This window comes from Onychostoma macrolepis, chromosome 14 (assembly GCF_012432095.1).
Source record: "Onychostoma macrolepis isolate SWU-2019 chromosome 14, ASM1243209v1, whole genome shotgun sequence".
NCBI lineage: Eukaryota > Metazoa > Chordata > Actinopteri > Cypriniformes > Cyprinidae > Onychostoma > Onychostoma macrolepis.
In genome coordinates this window covers 20,670,839-20,698,808 of record NC_081168.1, presented here as the reverse complement: position 1 = coordinate 20,698,808, position 27,970 = coordinate 20,670,839, and the positions used below count along the sequence as shown (strand labels likewise).

Sequence of the window (27,970 nt, the reverse complement as noted above, 5' to 3'; positions counted from 1 at the left end):
AATTAGTATGTTTGATCAGGGTTGGAGCTGAACTTTGCAGGAAGGTAGGTCTTTAGGAATAGGATTGGACCCCTCTAATTTAAGATTATGCGACTAGTTAAAATGGGTTTTTTTTTTTTTGAGTCTCCTGTAACTAATTGGTTCTAAATATTCAGAAGTACGTTTATGACATGAACTGGATTCATGTGGAAAATCCTCTCAGTCTTGTAAGTGCATAAGTTTGATTCTGAATCGATGACTTTTGGGAATTACTTTTCATTTATGTATGACTGGAAAATTTAAAGATTTTCTTGGCATAAAAGCCAGAACATTCAGTCTCAGTTCTGAATCATTGTAGAGTTTTCAATAGCCTTTACCTTAGTCATCTGGCTTTCATTTGAATCCAGCTTTGAGAAATGCCCAGAAACTGCAACATGTTCAAACCTTTTTGCATTTTATAGTTTTTTTTTTGTTTTTTAGATCTGAATGTAGGCAGAGAAGATGATTCAAGTGACACCAAGAAGGTTTGTAAAAGTGCAGATTTGTATATTTTACAAACGTGATTATAGGACATTCCAGAAATATACAAATATACACACATGGCACACACAAATCCTGCATGGGCATACACATAAATGCACATACTGTGAAGAAGCCTTCTACTCCATCAACAATCACAGTCTGTAAACGTATATAAAGCATCTTTTATAATTCCCTGATGCATGTTAAAAATTCATTAAAGGAAACTGGTGTTTCACGTGTACATCTGCTCTGAAGTGTTCAGCATTTGTACAAGAGGAAGTGTATAGCCACTGTCTTCCTCTAGACCAACCACTTACATTTGCATGGACAAAAGCCCAGGCCACAATCACAGCTGTGTTCTGTCTCTGAGGCCCTTGGCTACATGATGATTTCTGATGACCTGATCTAAACGTAAACTCAGCATGACAACATCTGACTGGACCACAGTAGCAGTGGATTCAAAAGAGAATAAATAGTAATGTTGAGTGATTAAAGTTTCTCTTTGTCCAGAGCCATGTGGTTATTGCAGTTCCTGGGTTCATTCGCAAAAATGTTAAGAGATCTTGTTGTTGAGCTGCCCGGGATAATGTTCAAACTCTCTCTCAGCCTCCTCGCTGAATGAATCACCTGGAAGCACAAATAATACAAAATTAAGCTGAAATTGGCCACCAACAAGAAAACCGAAGGTAAAGAAACCGTTTCATTTGGTGCTCATCTCAAATATCTGATTAAGCAAGCATGTCATTTCATTCCCATCAAATGTTTAATAGAATCAGGCAGGTCTGAAGGACCCAGCGAACAACAGCCCGTCTCACCAAGATGACATTTATGCAACCAGACACGGTTGCCATCGTATTTGCAGTTGCATCGCATAGCGTTGTTGGTGAAGTCGCTCTCAGCTACCTCAAAGTTGGGGTTTATTATGACCTGAAAAAGATAAGACTGATACTGGAAAACCTGGTTGCATAATTATAATCAAACTTGATCTAGCTAACAGCATAATCAGCAAAGCATGTGGACAAACGTGATCTTTTTATTAGTAAATCCTAATCTGGGAGGGTCTTTCCCAGTAAAACCTCTGCCCTCCCTCTGTGTACTTAAGGTTTATTACATCATTAATCAAACTAAATCCTATTATTCTTCTAACCCTTGCATTCCTGGACAGGATGGTGAGCGCTGTGACGCATCTCCACCACTAGAGAGCAGAACTGCAACGGCTCTTTGACAAGTGTTTGACTTGCTGAAAAGCCCAGACAATGGGGTCCTACGGGACCAAAGTCTGCTCATGTAACAGTCTCTCCCATTAGTGTGCTATCTATCTATCAGAAATACATTTCTACCAAAGTACCAAGGTGGTTACTCTTTCTGTGACAAGGTAGCACCACAACTGAATACCTGTAGAATGTAGTTTCCTGGTTTAACATCCGTAATGTCAATCCACTGGCAGTCAATATCATGTCTGTACAAGTCCCAGCAGCCCACTGTGATGCCCTGCTCGCCAAAGTTGGCGCACTCGTAGTGTTTTGAAACACCTGCAACAAGGTAAGCAATACTTCAGTGGAGACACAAGCCAGTATTCTTGCTCAAGAACACCTTGAACTAATCAAAAGTGTTCTTCACAAGGAATGTGTTTTTGCATTCCACCACGCTTCTTTTCCATTGTTTTTCAATTTAAAGTGTTAGATGTTAGACATCTTTGACCGTTACTCTCTCACCTTGCGTCCTTTGCAGCATCTCGTGGGTGACAACTGCTTTTAAAAAAGGTTATACTGCAGCTCAGCTTTGAAAAACAGGCCTAGAGACCTCAAGCATTTTTTTTAAAGAGCAGTCAGCGCAGTGGGATTAAAAACCTAATATTGGCACTTTTAAATATAACTTTTTAAATAGTGTTATGAAAACGTGCCACTTTCAAGTGCAATGAACGAAATAGAAAATCTATGGAACCCCATTTCGCCCACTAAATAAATTTTTTAAAAACAAAAGATAATTGCGACTTCTCACAATTATTACATTTTTTCTTGCAATTGCGAGTTTACATCTCACAATTCTGACTTTTCTGAAAATTGAGAGGTATAAACTCGCACTTGCGAGAAAAAAACTCAGAATTGCAAGATTTAAACTTTTAAACTGGTAAAATTAGTTTGATTGGCCTACCTTAGTCAAAGCGGTTAGGATGAATTATACTGCTTTTAGAAGGTTTTTAGATAATTGATGACCAACTAAATCAGCTTAGATCAGCTAAGCCCTGCAAACTACCTTTGGATGGTTTAATGTGTCTTTAATATTTATTTATTCAAATTCAAAGTACTGAATAACATACAAGATGTATAAAGGTGACAGAGCAGGTTTACAATAATGGTCATTGTAACGTGACATTATTATAACTGATAAATAAATACATTTCTATACCTAGAAGTTTAGGGACCCTTAGTGAATAAACAACTGCCTTGACATGATGTTACTCTAAAACAGTTAAAGGGCACGTATCATTGATAGCACACGACAGAAATATTTTTTTCTTTTATCTTCAGGAAAAAAAAAGATTAGGGCATTTAAGTAGTTTTTATAAACGTGCCTTAGAAAGGGTTGGTTGGTTAGATTGGTTTTCATTATACAGACATGTCCAGCATATGACCTTTGACCTCTGTCTTACCTTCATGGCACGCTGTGTCTTCTAGGCAGAAGCTGGCTTTATGTCCGTCTGCCACTTTGGTCCCATTTAGAGACAGTAGGTCATAATAGGTGAAGATATCCATACTATGATAGTGCCTGGAGGTTATAAACACAGTCTGCTGAAATCTAACATCCAAAAACCATAAGATATAGTTGAAATATGACTGGCTGTACAGAACATCATTTTTAAATCGGTATCAGCTTACCAATATGTGCGTACAATAACTGATTTTAAGCTATCATAGACAAAAAGATTTAAACAGCCTTTGAGAGCAGATTCAGTGCTGTAGGCCTGTAGGAGGGAACTGAAGCCATAGAGTAAATACTAGCTTCTCAGACACTGGCCTCTGTCCCAAACCCAACTGTGTGTCCTTTTAGCCTGAGCACATAACAGGTTTCCTCATCATCATTGTGTCAGGCAAATGCATTGGGAAACCTACTGTCTGCTAGGAAGCTTGCAGTGTAAACACAGACCACCACAAAGAGTTAATGGAGACTATTCAGAGCTGCATTTATTCATTATTCAACGCAAAAAGCATGGTGAGGAGAGTATGAAATTCACTAACTACGTAAAAATAAATTGGAAAAAGAATTTGCTACACCAATGAATGCAGACTTCAAAGTGGTCTATAACAGTGAGCCGCAATTTTAAGGGGATAGTTAACACAAAATTATATTTCTGTCATTATTTACTCACATTCACAAATCTCTATGCTTTTATTTTTTCTGTGGATCTCAAAAGTAGAAATTTTGAAGAAGTATATCTTGGGCAGTTCAAATCGAACTCAAGAACCCGTCAGTGAACAAATTATTTGAGTTGGTCCTTGAACTGGTTCATTTGGCTCACAAATCTGTTAAATTCACTTTAGCTGGTAAGTTTAAAATGTTTGAAAGGATTTATTTTAAAATATCTAGTTTCTGTTCCACAGAATGACATGAGGGTGAGTGAATGATGACAGTTTTCATTTTTAGGTGTACTGACACATTGCTGGTTTTGCCATGACAATAATTAAGGGTGTTAGTATGATTAATGTAAATCTAGCATTCTAATTATTGTTATGGTAATTTATTTCCCATCAGTTTTTTTACTTGAACTGTCCTGTGGTTGGACAACATCAACAAAACAAGCAAAAGTAAATATAACAGCAAGCAGCAATTACAAGGTAATTTTGAATCCTGTTCCAAATGTTGGAAAGGCACATGGGAGGCCATTAATAATTACTTATCATCATATTGTACAGCTATATGGAGCAAGCATGATATCAGGCCAAAAACCATGTCTACCACCAAAGGAAAATATAATTATAATACGATATACAGTATGTGGAAATTGTAACTTGTTTGTCACCAGGCTTTTTGGTCCCCAATGACTCTCAATAAGAGTAAACATTTTAATAATTTTTTAAAAATTCAGTTTTAATGGCTGCCATAGAATTCAATGCAGAAAGCAGAATTATAATTTTAACAGATGAAAGAAGAAATTGTAGCCGTGCAGACATAAACATTGTAAAAAATTGTAGCCGTGCAGACATATTTAAGCACTTAGCCCATGCTTCGCCTCTGTGTAGTGAAATGTTAGAACCATGACAAACAGAAACCACTGTTAGACTGATATAACCAGCCCTGGATCATGTCGGCACACATGTGTTCATTTAAAGCAGAGACCGCTAGCATGAACTTTCATTCACCCTGTAGGTTGTCCAGGGTCTTGAAAGCTTCTGCTCTGGTTTGTAGAAAGAAATTTATATCAGTTTATGACCTTTGGAAATCAGATGTTCAGCCGACATGACCACTCAGTGCTCAGCGTTAGTAGAGCCATATGGGTCCTTGGGGCTGCAGCTGGATCAGAACGAAGCGAAAGGAGATTCAGCAAGGCTGCCAGACTCTCAAAAGAAAAACAGTTGATAGACCCCTGTTCAAAACAAGCAAACAGTTTCAAGTGCTCTCTGTGAACAACATTAGCATAAGTGAACATGAACTCAGACTGAAATATGCATAAATAGATTCAAGTCTTGATGCTGTCACGCTTAGGCCTGAAACATACTCTTTGCAAATACAAAAATGCAGACATGAATGCTTGGCCAGTGCATTGAAACATATTTAAAGGGATAGTTCAAAAGGAAAATTCTGTCATTGATTACTCACCTTCAACCTGTAAGACCTTTGTTCATCTTCGGAACACAAATTAAGATATTTTTGATGAAATCCAATAGCTTTCTGACCCTGCAAAGACAGCAATGCAACTGACACGTTCAAGACCCAAAAGGACATTGTTTAAATAGTCCATGTGACATCAGTGGTTCAACCTTAATTTCATGAAGATACGAGAATACTTTTTGTGTTCAACTAAACAAAAATACACTACAGTACCACGACGCATGCGTGTGCATTTCTCTCTTAGCAAACAAGCTGCAGCACATCTGGGTTCTACATCAGAACGTCGGCTCCTGCGTCAGCAGCATCACACACGTGTTGTGATACTCTCATGAACGCGCAGTGGAGACTGACACAGAAGAGAAGAATGGTTATTTTTGTTTTCTTTGTGCACAAAAAGTATTCTTAGAACTTCATAAAATCATGGTTGAACCACTGATGTCACATGGACTATTTTAACAATGTCCTTACTACCTTTCTGGGTCTTGAACGTGATAGTTACATTGCTGTCTATGGAGGGTCAGAAAGCTCTCAGATTTCATCAAAAACATCATTTGTGTTCCAAAGATGAACAAAGGTTTTATAGGTTTGGAACGACACAAGGGTGAGTAATCAATAACAGAATTTTCATTTTTGGGTGAACTATCCCTTTAAGTACATACTTAACATGTATTCTTGCATTAATGGGCAGTAACAAACCTCAGTACTGGAATGAATTTCAAATGAGGCATTAACTTTTTAATTAAGTTTAATTAACTTGTTTATAATTTGTTTATAGCCTAAATTTAGCTTTTACTTCTGGTTACTGAATTTAACCTCATGTTAAATGAGCATTTGCATACTTAGTGTATTCGTTGGGTGTTAAACACATGCACTACATGCAAGACTGGGCACATAGATGGCTGGTCAAGTATACTAGATCTGAAAATGAGCCACAGCTCCAGCGTTTACCTATGGCATTCGTGCCACACCCAGGAGTGGCGGCCGAGTCGTGGCCGGAAGTCAGCCTTGCCGATGTTGTGTATCTCAGAGGAGAAGCGCAGCAGGCGGCGGTTGCCGTACGGCCAGTTGGCTTGAGCAGCTGATTTGGTCAGGCAGTTCTCCTCTGCTGCGCAGTACAGCAAGTGCAGGGGTCGGTCTTCGATGTAAACCGTCTGCTCCACCAGTGGAGCATTCAGAACAAGGTCCGAAGCCGCTAGGGATTGTGGGAGAAAGGGACCAATATTACACCCAAATATGATGGAGTAACAATTAGCTATTGCTTTACCCCTTCTCTTGATAACAAACTTTTGTTTACAGACTTGCATATGACTTACTGTCTGAGCAAATGACGCCAGCGGAGAACTGCGCTCCCGCTCTTTTGCAGCTGACGACAGAATGATGCTGACAGTCGGTCAGAGTCATCTCATCTCCTTTACACTTCACTCCGCTCAGAACCATCTCCGTCACATTACTGCTGTCCCAGTACCACGTTTCCTATACACAGGGGAGAGCTCATCAGTAGATGAATGAATGTAGTAAATTACTGAACACAAAAATGTTTAAAATTACATTCATGAAGTAGAGACAATATACACTGTTTGACAGCTAATAAATTTAAAAAATGAAATATATATCATTTTTTATTTATTTATTAAAATTATATTACAGTATACAGGACACACCTCAATGTTTTAGTAACCTTATCTGGACTATTTTAACTTCTGCTGCTAATTTGTCTGTTAAGTAGGAAAATAATTCCACAAAAATGTAGCCTCTAGCTGATTTTTTTTTTTCACCGTTCAAAGGTTTGGGGTTTGTAAGATCTTTTTGTGTTTTTGAAAAAGAAAAAAGAAAAGTCTCTCATGTTAAGCAAGGCTGTATTTATTTAATCAAAAATACAGTAAAAACTGTAATATTTTGAAATACTATTACATTATAAATATATAATATTATAAATATTATTTTCTGTGTTAATATTTTTTAAAATATCATTTATTCCTGTGATGCAAATCTGATTTTTCAGCAACATTACTCCAGTCTTCAGTGTTACATGATCCTTCAGTCATCATTCTAATAAGCTGATTTGCTGCTCAATATACATTTCTAATTGTTATCAACACTGAAAACAGTTGTGCTGCTTAATATTTTTGTGAAAACAAAATATTCAAGGATTTTTCAATACAGCATTTATTTGAAATGGAAATCTTTTATGACATTAAAATGGTTTTTACTGCCACCTTTGATCAATTGAATGCATTTTTTCTAAATAAAAGTATTTAAAAAAAATTGTATTGGCCACAAACATTTGAACGGTAGTGTACACTTCACACTTATATAAATAATTCACATTTTAGGCGAACATGGGATTTCACAACCAATCAATCTGAAGTGCTTGATTAGCCAGTCCCATAGCGCCTTTTTTACTCACAGTGATAGCATGCAGGCAGTATCTGAGGCCTAACTGTCTGCACGCCACCATGGCTTCTCTTGTGGTCCAGTTGTCACTGCATACAGTTCCCCACCTGGACTTGACCTGAACCTCCACGCGCCCCTCGTGATCCGTCCTGCCCCCCACTATACGGATCTGCAGACAGACCCCCACTGCAAGGGCTTAGCATGCAAAGTAGGCTAAATGCAGTGCTAACCAGGTACGAGCCAGCTATGCTAATGCTTCAATTACAAAATTCTATACTATCTCATGCTATCTAGTAGTCATATTTTAGTGGATTATGATCATTTGCAAAGGCTAGAGAGTATTTTATTTGTAAGTGAATGTACTGCAGGGATAAGAGGTGTTAGCATTATGCCCCATTCATACTGTTTTGAAAATGTATTGAAAATTAGTGATTTCATGGCACGTCATTAATCTGCAAGTCGGCCATATTGGCGGCACTGAACGTAAAATATGTAAATTTCGCTGATTATGCTTAAAATAGTCAATTATTGTCATGTTTTGGGCTTTACTAATCGGTCGGACCGGAAAAAACATCTGGAGAGCTATAGACTGTCAGAAGTTATAACTGATAGCATGCAGGCAGTATCTGAGGCCTAACTGTCTGCACGCCATCATGGCTTCTCTTGTGGTCCAGTTGTCACTGCATACAGTTCCCCACCTGGACTTGACCTGAACCTCCACGCGCCCCTCGTGATCTGTCCTGCCCCCCATTATACGGATCTGCAGACAGACCCCTACTGCAAGGGCCTGGCATGCAAAGTAGGCTAAATGCAGTGCTAACCAGGTATGAGCCAGCTATGCTAATGCTTCAATTACAAATTTCTATAGACCCTTTTTGCACTGGCGTCACGATTACGTCACCGCGCTAGCTTGAGGCAAAACAAAAGGGAAAACTGGAGGCGGCCCATTCAAACCAGCGCAGATTCGGCTACATAAGGAGCTTAAAATATCATCTTGTTGTGATGTTGGATGCAAGAATCGACGTAGTACAGGCTCCAATTTGAAATTTTAACGCATACCTGCTGCCACTCCCAGATAAAAAACTGACGACAGCTGTTTAAACGAGCGGACTGGACAGAAACGATAGTCAAAAATGCTTGCGTTTGCAGCACACACTTCTTATCAGAAAAGGTTAAATAAAGTATTGTCTTTTGTTGTTATGGATTATGGTTTGTGTTACGTGTCTAAAGATTTCTTATGCATCTCATCAACTATGAAATAATGTCTGTGTGCATGTGTGTAAAACAACAAACTGACGATTTATATGCTTAATCATCTGTAATATACATTGTTGTGATTGATAGTGGCTGGACTTTCTAAGAACTTAGTAAGAAATAATAATCAAATACAGAAAGTTCAAAATTCATTTCTGGAATTTTTATTTCTAGAAACTATTCACATCTTCCTTTAAATGTACTGTATGTTTAGTATTGTAAACTTAACTTACATAATTTACAGGATGTATATACTTTAAAATAACTATTTGGCCATGACACATACATCTTCAAATAATATATCCATCAAACTGAATGTTTAACTTTTTGTATTTTGGCCCAGTTCACTCTCACTGTTAGCTGTAAAAATAGCCCGCTGAAGTTGAAATATACAGTATGTACATGCTTTGACAACATCTTTCATACTTTTATGGACCTTGACAGTGCAATTTACTATGCAGTCAATGGGAAAGTCACAAGCCTACTGGTTTTCATCTAAAATATCTTAAATTGTGTTCCGAAGACGAATGAAGCTTTTACGGGTTTGGGACGATATGAGGGTAAGTGATTAATGACAAAATTTTCATTTTGGGGTGGAGTATCCCTTTAAGTCTTGTTTTCTGAAACAATTATCAAAATTAAGTTAATGAGTTAAAATTTATGCCAATGCCTTCTTTTCCCTTTGAAAGTTTATTTTTCTGACCCCACTGGCAGATTTCTTTGTTGTTTTAAGATTAAACTTATTTTTAATGCATTTTAAGAAAACAAGACTTGGTATCATTAATGTCATTTTGCCTCTCAAGTAAATATATCTTTATTTAAGTTTGTTTAGATATTTGTAATGGAAAACAAAAAAAAAAATACTGATGAACAATAATTGCTTGCAGTGTATTTTAGCTGTGGCATACCTGTGCACAGAGCTGGGTAGTAACTGATTACTTGTAATCTGGATTACGAAATCAGATTCCAAAAATTAAGTACCTGTAATTAGATGAAATTACATTTTAAAATACTCAGACTGGAATCAGACTACAGTTACTTTTTTATTGATTACATGATTACCTATTGTTCACACAATAGCAATAAACTAGCAGAAAACAAATAAAATATTTCATTTTTTAGTGTTTTATTTTGGTTGATGTTATTTTCATATTTCTTAATTTAATTTTACATTTTTATGATTTAATGAATTATTCGCTTTTCGAACCCCTTGCAGTTCCTTCATGAACCCCAGTTGGGAAACCCTGATAATGTAATATTTAATGCACTTTATGTTGCAAACATATTCTCTTACTCTTTTTTTTACATCACTATGGTACAATTTTTTAAATTCAAAATCAGTAACGGACTACAATTTAGTAGTAATTTACCCAGCTTTGCTTGTGCATGAAGGCATGAAGAAAAAACCTTGTCACTGCTAACAGCCACACAACAGATGTGTAAACAACTTTCTTGCCTAATTACATGACACAAAATAGTTTTCAGCCTACCTTCCTTTATTACTTTCAAAAAGCAACCTTTTCTGTTCAGATGCTAAGCTCATTCAGCAATCTTGTGAATTCAAAGTCTGCACAGAATTTGCGCCCACAGAAAGTTCAGCAGAAACACACATCAACCGTAAAGATTTGTTCCAGATTTTCCCACATAATCAACACAGAAAATGTGGAAAGCGTGCAGATTCTGTCTGGGTCTACTTATTATTAGTGCACTGCAGGTTAAAAACTGTGCCAAAACATGCTGTCACCACTGTTGGAACTGCCTAAAAACATAATTTTCAGATTTTGAAAACCCTTGCAAGAAATTGTCTGTGTATCTGTCTGTCCAGCTATCTCTTTACGGTTACACATTTCAACCTTCTGATTGCTCTGTGTCTCTGTAACTCTGACTTTGGAAATACAGATTTTCATATTGTGCTTGAGGTGCGTTTTCTGTGCAACCCCCCCAAAATTCATACTATATTCACCAGAACGCTTTGTCTACCATATGTGTGTGCATGTGTTGTGTGTTGTACAGTGGTTATCTTACTCTCAGGCCACTGCTGGCATGTCCCAACCCCAGCTGTCTGCACACTACCATGGCCTCCCGAGACGTCCATCCATCCCCACAGACCAAACCCCAGTCCCTCACCCCACTGCCTGTAGAGAGCAGCAGCTCAACCCTCCCTTCCAACCGCGTTCGACCCCCTGTCAGGCGGATCTGTGATGGGTTACAGAGCAAGCATGAGAAAGAATTAAGAGACTTAAGGACCTTGACTTTGATCATTTAACCTGAAAAGGAATGCTGATCTAGGGCTGTGAGAACTTGATTTTACCATGCATTGCATCACCTATTTGAATAAAAGCATGCTCGTTTTAAGTCGAGTTGGATCAGCCTTGAAAAGCATTGTTAGTTTTCATAGCTAAGCTAGGAAAGACGTTTGCACAATGCACAAAAATGCACATAAGCATTACGTTAGTTTCAAATGAAGGCACTTTGATGAGAGCCTTAAAGGTTTTCTATGTGTGGACTCGTACATCAGAGACAATTCTGGTTAAGTATATTAATTGTTAAATGTTGAATAAAAGCCGATATGAGGCAGTTTTTTCTCCAAACACATTATAGTTTACTTTAGCAGTGGAATCATCATGTATGTGTCTGACCGATTTCTCAAAGCCCATGTAGGGGATGTTGCAGATGACCGACGCATCCTCCATGTGTTTGCAGTCTTCAGCAGTGATGCTCTTATGAGGACAGTCCCACAGGCTCTTCTCATCACCATGACACTGAACTTCATTCATGTAGATGGGACCCATACCTATGGAGAAGAGATCATAACAGTTTTTGAATGGGGAGCATATCTGTATGGATCATGGTGGATAAACTCTGATCGACTGAACCCCTACTATCTGTTATATGGAAGCCCACCTTGACCCATTCGTGCTCCAGTCAGAGCCTCTTTAGCAGTGCCAAAGCCCAGCTCTCTACACACCACACTGGCGGACTGCAGGTTCCAGTGGTCGTCACACACCGTACCCCATTCACTCCCATTTAGGACCTCCACACGACCCTCACCTGTCTTTGCCCCGCCCTTCAGACGCACCTGAGACTGGAGAATGAGAAGGAGCATGGTCACTGGAAGCCATAATGCAGGTGTTCTGTTATACTGTTGTTATTACCTTCATAAATCTTAATGATTAGAAATCAGTTATTAAAATGAGTTTTATCTGATCACCATTGGATTCAGCTTGACTCTGCGAGCTCTGCCCTGTGTGAACAGCGGCCCGTGCACACAGCTCACAACAGCAGTTCCTCCATTGGGACAGGAGGCGCTAGAGTTTGCCTCGCTGAACTCCATAGAGCATGCTGAAAGATGGGCCTCATTTCCTGTGCAGGCCACTGAGTGGATCCTATACACAGTCTGGAGACTAAACAGAAACACAATTGATCAAATGAACAAAAACATCTACGTTGTATCCCAAAACAATAGGAAGAAATTCTGCTGAAAGAATAATGACAATGACGGCAATTTATGTACCACATTCAAATACACCAGAAGATGTCTTTGAAAACTGAACAGTGCTCAGAAAAGAAACCCGAACAGACAGCATGACAGATTTCTCACATTCTATCAGCTTGCTGAGAAATAGTATCTGGTCCAGTGTGAGCAAAGAGGGCATGCTGACATTGCTTTTCCACTGAAGGCCTTGTTTAATTTACCCTTAGAACAAAAGTTGGGAATAATTATAATATTGGTTTCTTTTGCATCAGCAGCCAAAGAGCTTGCTTCTCAACATTCAAATACTCAGCTAGTGTTTGCTGTAGCAGTTTCAGCGTGCTTCAGAAACCCTCCACCTTCCCCAGCTCCTCCTGTCTAGATCTGCTATGGGGTGATTAATGTATGTTACATATAGGGGTTATTTTATATATGTTATACAACCCGAATTCCGGAAATGTTGGGACACTTTTAAAATTTGAATAAAATGAAAATGAAAAGACTTTCAAATTACATGAGCCAATATTTTATTCACAATAGAACATAGAGAACATAACAAATGTTTAAACTGAGAAATGTTACACTTTTATCCACTAAATGATCTAATTTCAATTTTGAAAAAAGTTGACACAGGGGCAACAAAGGGCTGAAAAAGCAAGACATTTTGAAAAGATTCAGCTGGGAGAACATCTAGCAACTAATTAAGTTAACTGACATCAGGTCTGTAACATGATTAGTTATGAAAGGGATGTCTTAGAGAGGCAGAGTCTCTCAGAAGTAAAGATGGGCAGAGATTCTCCAATCTGTGAAAGAGTGTAAAAGATTGTGGAATACTTTAAAAACAATGTTCCTCAACATCAAATTGCAAAAGCTTTGCAAATCTCATCATCTACAGTGCATAACATCATCAAAAGATTCAGAGAAACTGGAGAAATCTCTGTGCATAAGGGACAAGGCCAAAGACCTTTGTTGGATGCCCGTGGTCTTCGGACCCACAGACGACACTGCATCACTCATCAGCATGATTCTGTCATTGACATTACTAAATGGGCCCAGGAATACTTTCAGAAACCACTGTTGGTAAACACAATCCGCCGTGCCATCTGCAGATGCCAACTAAAGCTCTATCATGAAAAAAGGAAGCCATATGTGAACACGGTCCAGAAGCACCGTCATGTCCTGTGGGCCAAGGCTCATTTAAAATGGACTGTTTCAAAGTTGAAAAGTGTTCTATGGTCAGACAAATCCAAATTTGACATTCTTGTTGGAAATCACGGAAGCCGTGTCCTCCGTGCTAAATAAGAGGGAGACCTTCCAGCGTGTTATCAGCGTTTAGTTCAAAAGCCAGCATCTCTGATGGTATGGGGGTGCATAGGTGCATACGGTATGGGCAGCCTGCATGTTTTGGAAGGCACTATGAATGCTGAAAGCCATATAAAGGTTTTAGAGCAACATATGCTCCCCTCCAGACAACGTGTATTTCAGCAGGACAATGCAAAACCACATACTGCAGCTATTACAACAGCATGACTCCGTAGTAGAAGAGTCCAGGAGCTGAATTGGCCTGCCTGCAGTCCAGATCTTTCACCTATATAGAATATTTGGCGCATCAGTAAACAAAAAATATGTCAAAGACTATCACAAACTCTTCAGCAGCTGGAAACCTATATCAGGCAAGAATGGGACCAAATTCTAACACCAAAACTCCAGAAACTCATAACCTCGATGCCCAGGCATTTTCAAACTGTTTTGATAGTAGTAAACCATAGTAAACATCCCCCCGTCCCAACTATTTTGAGACCTGTAGCAGGCATCAAATTTGAAATGAGCTCATTTTGTGCATAAAATTGTAAAATTTCTCAGTTTAAACATTTGTTATGTTATCTATGTTCTATTGTGAATAAAATATTGGCTCATGTGATCCTAAGTGCTTAATGGTCCTAAATGGTCCAAGTGCTTTATGGTCCTAAAAAAAAAGGTTAATTTTCTTGTAAAAGATAATCTCTTATTTCTTTCTATGATCTGAAGAAATACGACCCAGACATGTTCTTGACAGCTTTCCAATGATTCACCCGCAGCATGTCTAGCTCACACTGCAGTATTTGCTTTATGAAAGGCTAGACTTTTACATTGATTTATGACACATACTAGACTCTCACGCAGGCAAAGACATGACCATAAGAAATCTGGTATGGAGTAATATTACTGTAGTGAGTAGCGGTATGAGGTTGAGTCACTGAGGTTTTAACACACTCCTGAGAGAGGGGATACTTTCTGCTCACGTGTGTGTGTGTGTGTGTGTGTGTTACATATTAATTCCAGAGCAAAGCAATCTGTCAAATTAAATAATCGAATAAAAAATCAAGTAAAATATTTGAGAATAAGATCTATGTACATTGGCCCCAAAAAGTATTTACACACTTACAAATGACTGAATGTCATTGCATAACAAAATATAAAACCAAGTAAGCAAACAAATAATTTCACTGCAAAATTTCACTTTTTTAAACTGAATTTCTCATCTGAGAAGTGTAAGATATCCTCAGTCTTCTGAATGTGCAGAGTGAGCTATTTCTGAAGTGTATCTAGCCAAGCACTTATGGCACAAACCTGATGTGAATGTCATAATTACAAAGATGAAGAGAAGTACAGTATTTTACACATTTCCTTTCAGTAAATTGTCTGAGTCCACAATCATTTAAAAGCGATGGAAAAGATAAATGGCATCTTTTTCATCCACTGAAGATTACTTGTGTTTAGTCAGCTGGTAGACTTTAATATTAAGCAACATTAAGTGTAAATAAAATGGCCTTCTGTCAAGAGAGGATTTTTCATCAGTCAGAATGAAAAACAGCCAGCGGGAGTGTGTTTTTGGAGCTTAACTACAGCATGCTGAGGACTTGAGCTCATGTCTAAGGAGGTATGAGTCACTCATTCAGTTTAATACACGCACAGAGAGCTCATTGGTTAAATTCATAGCTATTCTCTCAAACAATCAGGATGCACACGTGAATTCTTGTTTTTCTGTCCCGTCACACACTGCTTACATTTCACCATCTGCTGTGAATCGGAGTAAGTGTCTCAGAGTTCAGATGTGGATGATTGTTCCAATGCAGATGGAGGAGAGAAGCCAAACAAGCTAAGCAGAACAAAGCAATGCTATCACATTCAGTCTTATTATAGCATCATCAAAAACTTGCCGCCACAAGCTGGGGTGTCAGAGTGATATTTAGCATGTTTTTATGCAGTTGCTTTGGTGTTGCTAGGTGTTTAGTCTTTTTGTTAAAAGAAATTAAACAATTGAAGGATTTAAATGGATTTTGGATAATAAAGAAAACGACAAACATTAAAAGAGCATTTTTTTGTAATCAGTAATCAGAACTATTTGAAAATAATATTTTTTATTTTAAAACAAGCATAAGTAAGTGTGAATTTGTGCATAATGTGCATGTCGAAAACACAAAACGGCAAAATGATTCTTGCCTAGCCACATTCAGTTATGAATTACATGAAACATGTAAATGATTCATCCTATATTTTCAATTCAAAATGGCAAAATCTGTCAAAAAAGGTGAGCAGTTTGGACATTTAAATTTCTATTGTAAAACAGTTGTCAACTATTAAATAATTTACATATTACCTCACTTTTTCACTGTTTCACTCTTTCGATGTCATTTTCAGATTTTTTTTTTTTAATTGTGCTTATGCTATCTTTGTTTATATTAAATGTCACTTGCTTTATATTTAGTTTTGTAATGCAGTGGTCCAAGTAGTTTTAGGTAAAAATACATTTGTATTTTAACAGTTAAAGCCACTTTGTGATCAAAACAGCCTTTTAAAAGCATCATGGTCTGTTTGGAAGCCCTAAAAAAATGTTAAAACTTTTTGGCATCCTAATAACAAACAGCAGCAATTTGGCCATTTATAACTATAAATAATATGATGGTTACAGCCTGGTTTGCAGTAAAAAATGGTGCAGGATCAGATCAAATTAACAACATTTGTTACATATCGCTATGATATTAAATCAGAACGAATCAGAGAGACAAAAACAAACACCACAGCTCAGTATGAAATTCCCATCAGGGCCTCGCTAATCCATATGGTACATTTTTCACTGGCACAATGATAAAACTTCCAAATCCCTCACAGTTAAAAACACGTTGGCCAGCAGCCCAGAGGCCACATATGGGATTGATTTGACTTTTTTCAGGGCTTTGTAAACATTCGTCATTATTTCATGTGACAATACACAGAAACTGCTGTACGGACAGCCAGCAGAACAACATCACCTATGACCCCACAAAACACTGGGGTCTGCAATAACGGATCATTCTCTGACACTTCCCTTACGAAAAAGAAGTTTATTCAAGTGTGCTATTAGTATAATTCTTTTAAACTAAAAATAGGAAAGTATACTTTTGGTCTACTTTTCATGTACTTCTCAGAATTGGCCTTTTGTACTTCTCAGAAATATACTTAAAATGACATTTAAGTATACTTGACTTATACTTAAATATATTTGAGCTATACTTGTGCTCCTAGAATCCGTGTTTCATTGTTATACGGTAGGGAGCGCTAGTACTCTTTACAGAATTTTCAAAAAAACACAAGTGAAGAAGAAACCGAAACAGCAGATGCTTCCACATGTAATCTAACATGATCATCAGACATAAAATAGCATCAAAACTGTGTAACATTATGGAATAAAATGTCGACCAATGAAGAGGTAATAATGACTGTCAAGCTTTGGGGTATTGATCGACTCCATCTACGTTTTGATTATCATTCTGAATCCAATTAATATTCTTTTTTCAGCTTTTTGTTCAAAATGTTGTTTATTTCTTTATTTTTTTATTTATGAAACTTACCCACATTCAAGTGTTTAAAAAAAGAATGCATGAAGCTAGAATAAAATGTTTTTGTTTACAAGCTGATACTCTGTTCTTTCTTTTGATGATTTGTATGTTCAGATATTCATACAAAAAAAATATATACATATTAATACCTAAATAGGGACATAGTAGTATACAGGTGCTGATCATATAATTAGAATATCATCAAAAAGTTTATTTATCTCACTAATTCCATTCAAAAAGTGAAACTTGTATATTATATTCATTTATTACACACAGACTGATATATTTCAAATGTTTATTTCTTTTAATTTTGATTATAACTGACAACTAAGGAAAATCCCAAATTCAGTATCTCAGAAAATTAGAATATTACTTAAGACCAATACAAAGAAAGGATTTTTAGAAATCTTGGCCAACTGAAAAGTATGAACATGAAAAGTATGAGCATGTACAGCACTCAATACTTAGTTGGGGCTCCTTTTGCCTGAATTACTGCAGCAATGCGGCGTGGCATGGAGTCGATCAGTCTGTGGCACTGCTCAGGTGTTATGAGAGCCCAGGTTGCTCTGATAATGGCCTTCAGCTCATCTGCATTGTTGGGTCTGGCATATCGCATCTTCCTCTTCACAAGGAAGATGCGTTAAGGTCAGGCGACTTTGCTGGCCAATTAAGAACAGGGATACCATGGTCCTTAAACAAGATACTGGTTGCTTTGGCACTGTGTGCAGGTGCCAAGTCCTGTTGGAAAATCAAATTGCATCTCCATAAAGCTGGTCAGCAGCAGGAAGCCTGAAGTGCTCTAAAACTTCCTGGTATACGGCTGCGTTGACCTTGGGCCTCAGAAAACACAGTGGACCAACACCAGCAGATGACATGGCACCCCAAACCATCACTGACTGTGGAAACTTTACACTGGACCTCAAGCAACATGGATTGTGTGCCTCTCCTCTCTTCCTCCAGACTCTGGGACCCTGATTTCCAAAGAAAATGCAAAATTTACTTTCATCAGAGAACATAACTTTGGACCACTCAGCAGCAGTCCAGTCCTTTTTGTCAATAGCCCAGGCGACACGCTTCTGACGCTGTCTGTTGTTCAAGAGTGGCTTGACACAAGGAATGCGACAGCTGAAACCCATGTCTTGCATACGTCTGTGCGTAGTGGTTCTTGAAGCACTGACTCCAGCTGCAGTCCACTCTTTGTGAATCTCCCCCACATTTTTGAATGGGTTTTGTTTCACAATGCTCTCCAGGGTGTGGTTATCCCTATGGCTTGTACACTTTTTTCCCTTCGCCTCTCTATTAATGTGCTCGGACACAGAGCTCTGTGAATAGCCAGCCTCTTTTGCAATGACCTTTTGTGTCTTGCCCTCCTTGTGCAACGTGTCAATGGTCGTCTTTTGGACAACTGTCAAGTCAGCAGTCTTCCCCATGATTGTGTAGCCTACAGAACTAGACTGAGAGACCATTTAAAGGCCTTTGCAGGTGTTTTGAGTTAATAAGCTGATTAGAGTGTGGCACCAGGTGTCTTCAATGTCTTCTAATTTTCTGAGATACTGAATTTGGGATTTTACTTAGTTGTCAGTTATAATCATCAAAATTAAAAGAAATAAACATTTGAAATATATCAGTCTGTGTGTAATGAATGAATATAATATACAAGTTTCACTTTTTGAATGGAATTAGTGAAATAAATCAACTTTTTGATGATATTCTAATTATATGACCAGCACCTGTACTTAAAGTATGATGTAAAGTTCACTTTAAAAAAAACTTACGAGTATACTTTCAGTATAAAACTACTAAGCCAGACTAAGCTGAGACTATACTTCAAAGTGTACTAAAAATGCTACTACAAGTATTTAATTAGTAAACTGTCAGTATACCTATAAGTTCATGTTTAGTATATTTGCAGTCCAAGCTAAAAACTTTGATGTAAACTAGTTGTGTACTCAAAGTTTACTACTGTTATACTTAAAGTATACATAAAAGTATACTTTTATATACAAGAAAGTGGGCCAATTTAGTCCCAAGTAATATTGAAATAGTACACTTACAAGTATACTACTAGTACACTGATATTTGTATACTTACTACATAAAGTATACTTAAAATATACTTGAACTTTACTTAAGTATACTTAATAAAATAAACTTGAAGTATACTACTTTTTGGTAAGGGTTAATATATCCATCCAGATTTGTGTGTGTGTGTGTGTGTGTGTGTGTTTGTGCGCAGGCTCACATATGCTGCCAGGTTTCATAACTACATATTCTGACATGCATAAGCAGATTCTTACAAAAGTCTTTTTTGCCTGGAGCATGGAAGTGTATGATGATCTATAATGATTCATTGGCCGAGTTTCATGAAATACAGACATTTTCCATCTTTTTAAGAGTGCCTGAACGCATGCAGTAACTATACATCTTCTTAATGGTGTATTTGAGCTCTTCATTTCGAGTATTTGAAGAAAAACTATCTATAAGGCTTTGCAGTAAAAAAGACAAAAATGCATTTGAAAAGATCTTTTGATATCTGGATATCTGGATGCTCTGGTTAAAATGCAAACACTAAAAATAGGTTTCAAATAACATATACATAAAAAATGCACAATAAGAATCCGAAATAGTCGAGATCACACAGACAAATGATAATGTAGAGGAAGCCAGTCAGCCGCAAATTAGACAGTCAGCTTCGAGGAATTCCAAACAGACCAGGATGATTTTAAAAGGCTGTTTTGATCACAAAGTGGCTTCAACTGCAAAATACAATATTTATTTTGGTTTAAAGTTATAAAATACCTGAAATTGCCCCATAAAACCACTGCATTATATAACAAAATATCAAGCCAAGTGGTATTTAACATAAAGAAAGATACCATAAGTAAAATAAAACATTTCACAAAAAAGATGTTTGTAAGTGATAAGGTTTTCCGTTCAAAAGTAATGTGTCAATTTGTGGTTGTCAAACATTAGTGGATCTCATGTTCATTAATGTGATGAACAAAACTGGCAATCTGCGAGGACATATATGTGAGCTTGAGGAGAAATTATATAAAATCAATAAAAATCACCAGTTGAATTTGGTACTCTGGGTCTAGCCACTTATTTTTTTATATGCACTTTTTATTATTGGCATCGATGGTTCCATGAACCTTAAACAGCTATAGAAATTTTTCCATTGCTCAAAAGTTTGCACATAAAGTGGTAAACAGTTATTCAGATTATTAAAATGTTCTTTACACTAAGAAAGTAAAGGTTATTTTAAAGACTGCTCAATGAAAGGTCCTTTGGAGAACCAAAAATGGTTCTTCTACACTGTAAAAAATGAATCATTGGTCTTGTAATTTTCATTTAAAATAATTAAAAATAGTGTGCATATTGTATTTTTAAAAATATGGTTCAGTGTTGTATAGAAAATATTGAGAACATTTCACTATTAAAACCAAGAGATATGTTTTCTTCATTTTTAAGGAAACTTGAGCAGTTATGAAGCTTGAATTAAGGAACTGATTAAGCTGATAAAATCAAGGAAAGAAGGCTACCTATTTATTTGAAGAGAATTAGCTCAATTGTGCAGTTTTATTTTGGCGGTGATTGTAAGTTCCCAGCATGCTTTGCATATGGCTGGATATGGAGGGTAAATATTGAAATTAACCGCTATTTTATGTGTTTTTGAGTGAAGGGAAACCTCTCTTAATGTTTAATGTTCAGTTATGTTTGACATTTGAAAGAGTCATTACTATTGTGCAGAAGAGAGCTTATGGCTAGGTTGTGGATAACTGCATGTACTAACACAATGAGGCATGATGCTTTGTTTAATGGCTAGTATTGCTAATGCCAATGCAGTATGACATTTTTTCCTGCTTGAGCTCTTTAGCTGTATATAGTCTTTTATTTGTATAAGATAACTCAGTCAAAATCATTGACTTTTGAGTATCAACTTAAAATAAATGAGCACATTTCACTAATAATATTAAATTGTGTCATTGTGTCATAGATTTAAATATTTAGGAAATTGTATATGATTTATTCAGGTAGATTCAATGAAAGAAATCAAGCCTTAAAAACTATTCAAAAAAATGATGTGTAATATTGTTACCATCATTTTTTTAAAGTACATAGCACATAACATTTTTACTGTGTATGGCATCACTGTGAAAAACAACAGTAACATTCTAAGTGCAGCTTAAGTGTTTTCAAATATCACTAAAGACTACTTTTTGTACTAATCCTATAGAGTTACAAACATTTGATAAATATGAACCAAGAGGGGGGTTTTTTTGGACAAGCATACAATCTGACCGTTGTACTCTTTAAACGTCCTTTACCTGCTTGGCTTCTTCACCATAGTTCTCTGCGAAGGGAATCCCATCATGCCACACACCACACGAGAGTTCTTGGTGGTCCAGCCAGTGTTGCAGATGTGACCCCATCCTTCCTTAAACTTCACCTCAATCACTCCCTCCGTCACAGGCATACGGCTGGCATGGGCACCTGAGAGCGGACGCAGACGAATCCTCTCCATTCGGTTTTCATCCACCTGCATCTAAAACATATGCAGAACAGGTCAATTGGATGTAGGGCATATACAGGCTTTGAGATAAGTTTGATCAGTTTTTATGTATGTGCATGTTTGTGGTGAAGAAGTGGTCCAGTATGTTTTTCAGATGGTTATAATAAGCCTTGGGTATGTTTAACTAGTCAGCTACAATCTCCTATTCCATGAGTTTTTCATGAACGAGCCTGTCTCTTTGGCTCATGCACGACACGAGTCATCTCACATGAGGGTTTTGGATCTTTAACGGCCAAACCACACCGTAACTGTGCATTGGCTAGAACACAAACTCTCTCCACCATTTACACAAGCACTTCCAAATGTCTGGCCAGAACAGTCCACAATGTCTGCTGAGCACCTTGCCATGAGACCATCAACTGAAATCTGATTTTGGAACCCAAGTTGTAACCTAAGGCTGAACTGCAAGGCAAAGAAGTAGCAAACCACATCTATACCAGTCGGCCTTCTCATGCAATGCATTGTGAGTTTAACAGAGTTTCCAGAAAGCTTACTGTAAAAGCTCTTGATTTTTCTTTTATTTTTGGACCTTTGACCTCTCAGATGATTTTGTCAGAGAAAAGTTATAGTGAAGACATTTATAATGTCTGAAAGATTTCTATTTCAAATAAATGCTGTTCTTTTGAACTTTATATTTATCCAAGAATCCTGAAAAAAAAATGTATCACACTTTCCACAAAAATATTAAGCAGCAAAACTGTTTTTAACATTGATAATAAGGAATGTTTCTTGAACACCAAATCATCATATTAGAATGGTTTTTGAAGAATCATGTGACACTGAAGACTGGAGTAATGGTGCTGATTTTTTAGAGGGAATATGCTAATGATTTTTCTTAAAGTTAGTGATTTGAACAAACACAACTTTTAAATGTAGTACAAACATGAATAATACCTCAAATCATGCAGCATTTTTTATGGAGAGGTGTGTTAGTACTTCTATAAGCTATTGAACATGATTTTTGACTCACAGATGATCAAATGAGTTCTATATTTATACATAAGTATAGAACTGAGTCATATCTAGAGACAAGAACATCAGTAAACAAGAAAAAAAAAACCTTAACAACCACATACTAATATGCTAAATAAAAAAACTGAGGTAGTGAGTTTTAAATGCACAAGCACCACTCACAAATTATTATTATTATTTTTTTTCAGAATGCTAATTTAAAATCCATTTTATAAACTTCTGCACATGTGAATACTCATCATACAAATATTCAGGCAATTGAAACAATGCCAAAGACGGAATGTCATATAGTGAGTCTGGTGCTCAGATATTTCTTTTGTTTATTTGTTTATTTGTCTGCAATTTTTTGGCTGTGTCTGTCTGTCTGTCTGTCTGTCTGTCTGTCTGTCTGTCTGTGTCTGTCTGTGTGTGTGTGTGTGTGTGTGTGTGTGTGTGTGTGTGTGTGTGTGTGTGTGTGTGTGTGTGTGTGTGTGTGTGTGTGTGTGTGTGTGTGTGTGTGTGTGTGTGTGTGTGTGCGTGCGTGTGTGTGGTTATGTCACAAGTCTACACTAGGAGTTAGGTAACTGACATCTAAAAACAGCAGAAAACAAAACAAATGACATTCAGTTTCAAACGAAATTGCATTTCTTTGAATCAAATAGAGTGCAAATTATAATTACTTCGGGAAGGTCTTTGGAAAGAACATTCTTCTTGTCAGTCTGTGTTTTGAAAAACATTTGTAAATTTGGACGTGAAATCAGCCATTTGCACAATTCCAATAAACTCTAACACATCTGTAGTGTAACACAAACTGCAGAGTTTGCCAGAGGTTCGTCTGACACCCACTCTTGTTCTCTGTGTTCTTTCTGCCTTCCGGACCAGAACACAGAGAAACTTGGCATGTAAACTGAGCAGCGGCACTTCTGCACGTACTCAGCCCCTTCCATCTCTTCCCTTCTCATCTGCTGTTCAGTCTCTAATTCTCCAAGCTCTCATATTTCTACATCTGTCTCTCTTTCTCTGGTGTGGTTCCAGCACACAATCAGATCATCAGAGACTAATTTACAACAGAGCAAAGACTTTCAGTCGAAGCAGAGTGACACTGGCTGTGGACTTTCATTCTTTGCATGTGGATGAGGAAGAGAGAGAGAACACGGGATGGAAAAGGGGCTGTCAAATGGAGAGAGAGAGAGAAGATGAAAAATGAAGTAGGATAAAACAGCTCAAGAGATAAAAGGAGTGCATAAATGTGACAGAAAGTATGCATTTTAAACAAGGTGTCATACAATTCTGGGTTGTGCAAGGTAGTTGATTATTGATCCAGGACACAAAAACTCTTGCTTTGAAAAGTAGCGGCCCACCTCTCCTCAAAAAAAACACATTTGAAATGTAAAATCCATTTTTTCCCCAAATGATGGACAGCAAATCAAGTATGTTGAATCTATATCTATATCTATCTCAATAAGCATTTTCATATGCATATCTTTTTTTTTAAAGCAAAAGAGGAACAATTGTTTTGAGAAAAACCACAGGCAAACACAACATCAGCAACAAAAAACAGTAAAAATGCGCTTTTGATTCTAAAAAACTTGCATGCAGGCTGAAAGAGCTTTGTTATTTGATATGCACTTCTCAATCAGCTTTACGGCACTGTACATACAGGACACTCTGTTAAATCAGATTTCATTGCTACATTAATATGATTTATTGGTGTAATAGAGTGCTGCAAGGATGCCTTATTTTTGTAGGCCAAAAAACCCCAGAAACGAGTATTTTAGCACTTTCCGGTTCCTTCATCTTGAAGTCAGTGGGTTTTTTTAAATGGATTTTTGGTTATATGCCAAAAATAAGGTCTGTGGTTATTACAAGCTCAAGATATTTTTTTATCTGACATAAAATACATCAGTAATACATGCTTGTGATCTTTTAAAGCCTACTGTATACTTGTATTGAAAAGGCAGTTGCTATTGTGTAGCACTGTGTTTATAACCAAGACTTTGCAAGCTATTCCAACTCAAACTTTCATGCAAAAATTTTTTAAATCAAGACTGAAAGAGTTGTCAGGGGGTTAATGGTTGTGACGTTAAAGTCACGTGACTGTAGTGTAGTTAATTTATACCCTACGTTTAGCTTTTTAAATGTACTTGAATTTAGGCTTAAAAATTAATAAAAGTTGTGTTCTTTTGTGAAGATTTTGTGTAAGAATCAATGATTCAAAAGCCAATGGAAAAATCCTATTGGGTTTTTGTTGAGGGAACCAGGGTGATGCTTTTTTTTTCTCTGTTTGCCAGAATCAGTGGCATTGCATTGGATGAAAGTGATCATTTACCTCAATGATGTTGGAATCTGCAAAGCCTGGAAGTCTCTCATCTTTACAAACCACCCCTGCGTCCTCCTGGTGCGTGCAGTCACTGTTCCCCCAGCCACGGGACACACATTTCTCAATGCTGTTTTCCGATCCTCCACACATGACATTATCCAGCCAGATTTTACCTGCAGATTTTTGACCAGCCAGGTTAGCTTACAACAACTTTTCTACCTTTTTCTGAGAGTGTATAGAGAAAGCTGACTTTCAGATGTGAAAAATATCTAAGCTGCACTAAAATGAAAATGACATTTTGCTAATAAGGTTCATTTTTAACTCACCAGTGCCCGGTCCATACTTGGCACTGTGCGACCAGCTTAGTGCCTCCACAAACCCTAGATGGCGACAGAGAACATGAGCGTTGGCCAAGGTGAAGTCGTCATCACAGATAGTGCCCCACTCTCCGTTGTAAAACACTTCCACTCTCCCTTCGTTGTGCTTGCGAGGGTATCCGGCCAGACGAAACTTTATTTTTCCATCCTGAGAGGGTGAGGTGGTCTGGCCGAGACAGGAGGGCAGCCAGAAGTCCCATAGCACCATGGCAATCACCATATCCCACAATCCTCCTCTCAGCATGGCTTGAAAGTGTGAGAGATGAAGAGAGCAAGAAAAACTGAAAGAGAGAGAAAGTATGCATTAATGTGCAAGGTTTTAAAATGTGCATTTTATAACAATAAAATGAAGCAAATTTCACTTTAATCTTCAATGTTTCCTGTTTCCATGAAACAGAACAGGGCAGAAGTAATATCAAACAATGTTTATATTAGGAAATGTAGAAATTAAATTCAAAATATTATCATCAGTGTCAAAATATATCAGATATATTCAAATATCACTCATTGTTTTTTATATTTTTATGCATTTTTATACAGAATTTATGTGTTTTTGTTATTTTTGCATTCTTAGAAACTTAAAATGTGCAATAGTTAATTGTGTATTTCCACAGGAATGACAAAATATATCAGGCCAAGGAATGAAATGAAATCGCTAAATTGTACTCATACTATCATGTTTACATGTATTTTATGTTATTTTCATATACTTAGAAATTTAAAATGTGCACAATGACAGAATTTAGAGAGCATATTTCAGTTGTGGGATTTACACAAATTCCTGACCACAAGTTGGATCTAACACTGTAGCTACTAAAGCAAAACCTTCCTCAGATCTTTGAACATCGTCTTAACAGAGTCATGTTTAAGATGGCAACACTCAATTAACAAGTGAATTATAACCAAAAGTCCACAATAAAGTAAAGTTTAATGTTTACCATATCCCATATAGGCATATCGCAAGCAACTATTGTAGTACTCTTTCTAAATAAATTTTTAAAAAATGTTAATTTAAAATTAAAATGTTAGAATAATTGCATTTTTATATTTTAAAATAAATGCATTTAAACAAAATAATCAAATTTCTATAGTGTCCATGCTCTACTTACCTGAATGCAGGAGACAGAAACTTGCACAGATTTTCTAATAAATCAGCTGGTTGTGGGCTCAGTTTGATCAGTCAGTGGAAGTCCAGAGCATCAAGAGAAATCACAGGACGCTGTTGCTGTCTGCAAACAGAGAGAGAGAAAGAGCTGGCGGGATGCAGGGGTTGAGCTGGGACTGCTGTGTATCTGCCCGGTTCACAGGTTTATGAGGAGGCAGGTCTTATGTAGAGGTCTCTCTCAGAGTCACTGAATGGAAATGTCACGTCATGTCCTCTCCATTTCTGGCAGATCTGTTTTTGCATAATCTGGAAAAGACTCTCCGAGGATGCATGTGTGCAAGGAGTAGGAGGGATGATCAAGCATTTCTCCACTCTCTCCTTTTAAGTTTCTATTTTCTATTTCACATGCATTTATATCATTCTTGCATAACTTTTAAGCAATTTAAAGGTCACCAATTTTATACAGCATCTTCTAGGTTTGAAATTAAACATCTCACCTGTGTAGTAAACAATTCTCACCTCCAACTCAAGGCAGCTGACAGCTGAGAAACAGCGTCATCTCTTGGTCAATAGCGCATAGTGCATAGAAGTTAATGCTCTACAAAGCAAACATGGTTTGACATCATGATATTGATATTAAAAAGAGACATTAAGTCGAGCTTTAAAGACAATAGGACAAAATGTATATTTTATATCTTAAGTATTTATACTGGAGACCATGGTTGTTCGTTTACTACTGGCTTCAACGGTCATGAAAAAGCGCGCCAACTTTTATAATGACTTCTAAACTGTATAATTGATTGATATAAACAAATTACAATAAAATCAATAGCTTCAACTCGAGCCAATATTTAGAATCAATTAGCTGGTAAGTGTTGTGTAACAACGTTTCAGCCGGTCAAAGTAATGCTCCAATATTAACGTTACTTAAGAGAAATCTCTCATTAAGGAGGTCGTGGCGTCGCTAGTTTTAAATCATGTAGGTTTTCATTAGGGAAACAATTTTATTGATTAATCAGTAGAATCATTTTACCTTGACACTATCGATAATTTAGAATCATTGTAATTCGTGAATGAATCACTCTTTTGAGTCGGTTCTCGAATCAGTTTCGAATCATTCGCGCGATTATCTACAGCCCGACACGCATTGAATCATTTGAGACTGTGTTTCACTATCGACACAACGAGAAACGTTAGAACAAACAAACAAATCGCTGAATAAAGTGGACTTTTACCTTAAGTCTGACCAATACTTCGCACGTCTGTCAGCGATAAAGAAGATTGAATTCAACGCCTGCATGTGAAGCTTGTGAACGACTCTGTAATAGGCTACAG

The 27,970-nt window shown here is 37.1% G+C and overlaps 2 protein-coding genes across 9 annotated transcripts in view; one reads left to right on the top strand and one right to left on the bottom strand.

Annotated features, from left to right (window-relative positions):
* Positions 1–311: 311 nt before the first annotated feature.
* On the bottom strand, positions 312–27,945 carry loxl3a (lysyl oxidase-like 3a). 7 transcript variants are annotated; one of them, XM_058798005.1, is made up of 16 exons: positions 27,871–27,945; positions 27,155–27,233; positions 26,640–26,759; positions 25,480–25,811; positions 25,163–25,326; positions 21,638–21,855; positions 12,191–12,383; positions 11,884–12,064; positions 11,619–11,773; positions 11,005–11,175; positions 6,645–6,804; positions 6,280–6,523; positions 3,155–3,270; positions 1,897–2,033; positions 1,317–1,428; positions 316–1,128 (listed from the first exon to the last, which is right to left on the bottom strand). In XM_058798005.1, the coding sequence occupies exons 4-16, from the start codon at positions 25,772–25,774 to the stop codon at positions 1,055–1,057; spliced, it is 2,220 nt and encodes a 739-aa protein (XP_058653988.1). In that variant the 5' UTR covers positions 25,775–25,811; positions 26,640–26,759; positions 27,155–27,233; positions 27,871–27,945; the 3' UTR covers positions 316–1,054. The 7 variants fall into 7 exon arrangements, 6 of the variants coding, with proteins under 6 accessions (XP_058653991.1, XP_058653989.1, XP_058653990.1 ...); XM_058798004.1 differs by having other exon boundaries at positions 27,133–27,233; positions 27,871–27,929; XM_058798008.1 differs by lacking the exons at positions 27,155–27,233; positions 27,871–27,945 and adding an exon at positions 7,739–7,894 and having other exon boundaries at positions 312–1,128; positions 26,640–27,048.
* The window catches only part of kctd8 (potassium channel tetramerization domain containing 8), a 39,723-nt gene continuing 39,587 nt past the window's right edge, over positions 27,835–27,970 (top strand). For both annotated transcript variants that reach the window (XM_058798009.1, XM_058798011.1), the window contains exon 1: positions 27,835–27,970. The gene's annotated coding sequence lies outside the window, so the exon portion shown is untranslated.

Coding starts and splice junctions, on each gene's coding strand:
- loxl3a (XM_058798008.1), bottom strand. CDS start 25,774: ATGCTGAGAGGAGGATTGTGGGATATGGTGATTGCCATGGTGCTATGG. Junction 11,774..11,883: donor TGGAGCACGAATGGGTCAAG/GTGGGCTTCCAT, acceptor TCTTCTCCATAG/GTATGGGTCCCATCTACATG. Junction 11,176..11,618: donor ACATGGGCTTTGAGAAATCG/GTCAGACACATA, acceptor AACCCATCACAG/ATCCGCCTGACAGGGGGTCG.